Source organism: Uranotaenia lowii, chromosome 1 (assembly GCF_029784155.1).
Source record: "Uranotaenia lowii strain MFRU-FL chromosome 1, ASM2978415v1, whole genome shotgun sequence".
In the NCBI taxonomy this organism is placed as follows: Eukaryota; Metazoa; Arthropoda; class Insecta; order Diptera; family Culicidae; genus Uranotaenia; species Uranotaenia lowii.
In genome coordinates this window covers 75,420,593-75,425,144 of record NC_073691.1, presented here as the reverse complement: position 1 = coordinate 75,425,144, position 4,552 = coordinate 75,420,593, and the positions used below count along the sequence as shown (strand labels likewise).

Genomic DNA, 4,552 nt, shown 5'->3' with positions numbered 1-4,552 from the left:
CCGATGCACCCGGTAATGAGCGGGACGACAATGTGCGTGGTACTTTTATAGCCTATCTGGGTCGATCGTTAATGCTTCTAGCCGTAAAACTCGGCGGGAGGACGGAGAACCAGTGGCTTCTTCTATGGATCGTTCCAAACGTTACGGTTTCGTATGAATGATTTGCCAAACCCAAACGCACGCTATATATCGTCGATGCCATGCGGTGGGCAGATGCCACCATGCGATGTTGGCAATCGTGCTGCAGAATATTTCTGATGAAAGGTGGATGATAATTTCTGTTTTTTATATTAAGTGGAATATTTCTGCGGTTAACTAATCAAAGCAATTTTGCTTACTCATCATAATTTTTTTATAAATTATAATTATATAAAGTGAATGAATTTGGTTAGCCAACTGCAACCATTTTTTAAAACTGACAGGTTTTTATATAGATAATTTATAATTTTAAAAGCTGTTCTAAATTTTAAATTATATACGCTTCAAACAAGAACAGTGTTTACAGCAATTCAAATGAAATTTAAATTGAGCTATTTTGATTTCATAAAGCTCTCGATTTTTTTAATCGATGTAAAGCTACGTATAGTTTTGACCCGACTTCGAGTGAAAATTGAATACCTACTAACGAAATAAATAACTCTAACTTTCAAATAAAATTTGTCAACAAGGTATTAATTTATTATAAGAATATTGATTATATATTGCTTTCTGTTCTCCTTCCGTAAAACGAGAACCTGTCATTTCTTTTCTTTGTAACTAGATCATTTCTGTATCAACACATTGTTGTACGCTTCAATCGGCTATACACCAAATCGATTAAATGTCTCAAGAGAAAGACAAATCCGAATAACTGTATCTGAATACCTATACACCCAAGTAACAAGAAGGCAAACCAGATGAACCGTAACGAAATTTTCATTTGCGAAAATTTTAAGCCCAGCTACAAGGTATACATATTATGATCGTGGGGGAGGTTATTCAATTCTAAGCCGAGATTATAACCGTTCATGCTCCGTTTGGCCTGTGATAGCGTGTTTCCGTTTTCTGACTGACTAGGGCGCTCAGCATTTTTCAACAACCACCATATGAGGAGATGTGTCATCGATTTAAATCTATTTTCCATGATGTCTCCTGGGGCAGAGGGTGTGTTCTCTATACGTCAACGGGATTGTGACTATAGGGGTTCACTTAACTTTTTAATAACAATTTTATTACTGGTGCTATTTCAAGTAACCTAAATGCCGTTCTAATGGGCATGTACTTTTGCCAACTTTACTTGATGCTGTTAAAGCGCTCAACATATTTCTTCCTGGGCTAACCGTTTTGTTAGTTTCAATTCGGGAAGCACTTTTTTCCTTCGAATGTGATCTTTGCCCCGCATGAAGGGTCGCAAAGGTTCGGGAATCGTTACGGTGTAATCATCGTTTTGGAAATTTTCCAATAAAGCAATTAGCATCCGTGGAATCGCACATGCTGTCCCATTGACCGTATGGGCGTAGTAAAGCTGTCCATCGGCGTTCGACTTGTATCGAATACCTGCAAATAAATTGAACTCGTTGAATAAGTATTCTAGCACAACAATTAAACTTTAGTACGAACCTAATCGTCTGGCCTGATAATCTGTGCAATCGCTACAGCTGGATATTTCCCCATAAATACCTCGACCGGGCATCCACGCCTCAATGTCATACTTCCTGTAGGCTGGAGCACCTAGCTCACATGCTGGCATATCCAACAGTTGAAAATGCAACCCCAATGCGTTAAACATATCAATTTCTAAATCACGGAACTCTTCTAGAGTCGCTTCCGATTGATCGGGACGACAAACCGAAAACATTTCTACCTTGGTGAACTGATGAACTCGATAGATTCCTTTTTCCTCGTGCAGTCCTGACGTCTCGGCTCGAAAGCATCTGCTAACGGCTGTGAGTTTCAGTGGCATTCGGCTTTCGTCAGTTACAGTCCCGGCAAAGTAACCAGCCAGTGCCATTTCCGAGGTTCCCGATAGACACAGATTATCCTGTGTGTTGTTTAATTTATACACCTGATTGCGTTCTCCGCTGGTGTTCATACCGCAACTTTCGATAACACGTGCAGGAAGAATGTCGGGAACCGTTACAAGATTAAAATTTTTAGCAAACAGTTTTGAGAGGGCGTATTGAATAAGCGCTTGTTCCTGAAGAATTAAAACAGAGCAAATTTAGATAGAATCTGTGGATTTGCATCAGAATGTATTCTCAATCTCACCAACTCAGCTAGATCACCCATCAGATAGTAGGACTTGTGACCGTTGAAATTTCCCAACTTTTCCATCCGGAATATATTCATCTTCTTAGCTATGTCGAAAAATTCAAACACCTTTCCGCCAGTCTTCGGCCTAGGCTTTTCACCATACATCGCAACCACTTTTGGCTCCTGACCATAATGGAGCACGTCCGGGTGGGTCCGATTGGGAATCTTTCTCAACTCCTGCTCCAGTTCCCGGCCAATACGATCACGCTCTCGCGCATCGTTACAACCATTCAATCTCTCGTGCAAATCATGAACCCGATCAATGTCCCCGATGCCTTTCCGGTGCTGAATGTTCAAGCGAATTTCTTCCCGGTTGGCCGGATTCGTTAAATAGTTCGAGTCGAAATTGCCGTGTTGTAACGCGAATTTGTGAGCAACCTGTCGGACACTGGGAGCTGCAAAGCATTTTGATATCTTTGAAATATGTTTGAGAACTGAAAAACTTGAACCTGTGGGTAGCATTCTGTGTAAATATGTAATTTAAATTAGGAATTTATGAAAAAATTAAAATCTATTAAAATCAGCCGCGGGCGAACGGCAAACTTGTGAAAAAATGTAGGTTTGTTTTGCGGCGTTTTTTGTGCAAGTTGAAAAACATCGAAACAAGTCGACATTAGCATGTTTCAATAATTTCTTAAAATATTATTTTTGAAGACCTTAGCATCAGAGTGGTTTTATTTCGCATAATCCGCTATTTCTTGAGACGGACGCTGGTCCGCTTTGTAATTGTTTTATGTTGTTTTTAAATATATTTATTATAGACATTTTACCACGGTTGTGGCTTTCGTGTCTCTGTTTTATGTTTTGAAAAATTATAACATCACAGTGTTGATTTCAATTTTTAAACGTGGAAGTTTCGGTTTTGTTCAATGATTTTTCGAAAGGAAAATCGTTTTTTTTTTCTTCAAACTAAATATTCGTTACCAGTAGAAATTTCATATTTTTCATCTCTTTCAAACACGGCGATACTTGAAAAATTCATAGCTACATTGAATAAACGTTATTGGGGCACAAATCGTTCGATTTTCATTTGGCTTCAATCACATTTCTGTACTGCAAAATCATTGAACATGCCTTTTGTTATTCAACGCTAGGTCAGGCAAGTAGAAATTTTGGCTGCAGCATTTTTTACTTTTCGACTGAAAAATGAGCACTTTTTGAAACGATTTGTAATCGTTTGCGATGGGCGCGCTCGCAATCCCGGTATACGATTTCTTGTTATGGTTAAACAGAGTAAGCAATAGCCTTCACTCCAACTTCACTCCGATAAGCTGTCATTCACGCTCTTTTATTTTAACTCAAAATTAAGTACGACCGAGGTTCAAAACATAGTTCGATTATATGAACTTAAAGTTAAGTACCCTTTTTTCTCCTTGCGATGGTTCAAAATGGAGTTCGAACTGCGAACTCAAAATTGATCCTTTTTTTTCCTTCGGCGATGGAGCAAAGCTGAGTTCGACCTTATGAACTAAAAATGAACTCTCTTTGTTGGACTGAAAACACTTCAGTTCGAACCAGAACAGCAACCAACGAACACGTCGCAAAATTTGGTCGTTCCGGAACAATGACCGGAAGACTATGAAGGAACTTCATAATGGAATGCATGTTCACCGTGTCAGCGTAAAATTCTGTCCGTCATTGTCACCATACGGTGAGCGGCTTGGAATGTCCGGAAACTTCCGGATGTTGTTTACTTCCCGTAGGAAGTAACATCCGGAAGTTTTCTTTAACCGGGAGTGTCCAAACTTTCCACCGCTCTGTAATTGCAATGCAATGTACCGGAACAGCAACATCCGGGTACAACAAATTTTAATCATCCTATAATTCCCTGATAATAAGCTACCCTCGAAAAAAAGGATAAATTCGAGTTCGGCAGCCGAACTTAGTATTGAGTATGCCTATCAGAACTTAGTTTTGCTATTGCCCAGACAAACTCAAGTTGAGGGATGCCACTGAAGTGCTGTTTTGAACCAAAACTACTTAATTTTGAGTTTAAAAATCTGTGTAAGAGTAAAGAGCAAGCTTTATTCTTTTTAGCACGCCCAAGCACAATTAGTTGGAGCCAAAAATTTTCATAGAAAAACGATAATTTTATGTACAAACTTCATTCGAGCTCTTTTCATATAAATTTAAAAAGTCGACATTCACGTGCGATGTTTCGAGCCCGACTGACAATCCCTCTTTGAATTTCGACCAGCAAACTGTCAAAAAAACGTCAAAAATTTGATCGCGACGTAAAATAAGAAGAAAACCTTTAACA

General features: G+C 39.0%; 1 protein-coding gene across 1 annotated transcript; it reads right to left on the bottom strand.

The window, feature by feature from the left end:
- Window positions 1-1,188: 1,188 nt before the first annotated feature.
- On the bottom strand, window positions 1,189-2,834 carry LOC129756745 (serine--tRNA ligase, mitochondrial). Its single transcript, XM_055753742.1, has 3 exons — window positions 2,248-2,834; window positions 1,600-2,176; window positions 1,189-1,536 (listed from the first exon to the last, which is right to left on the bottom strand). The coding sequence occupies exons 1-3, from the start codon at window positions 2,752-2,754 to the stop codon at window positions 1,295-1,297; spliced, it is 1,326 nt and encodes a 441-aa protein (XP_055609717.1). The 5' UTR covers window positions 2,755-2,834; the 3' UTR covers window positions 1,189-1,294.
- Window positions 2,835-4,552: the final 1,718 nt, after the last annotated feature.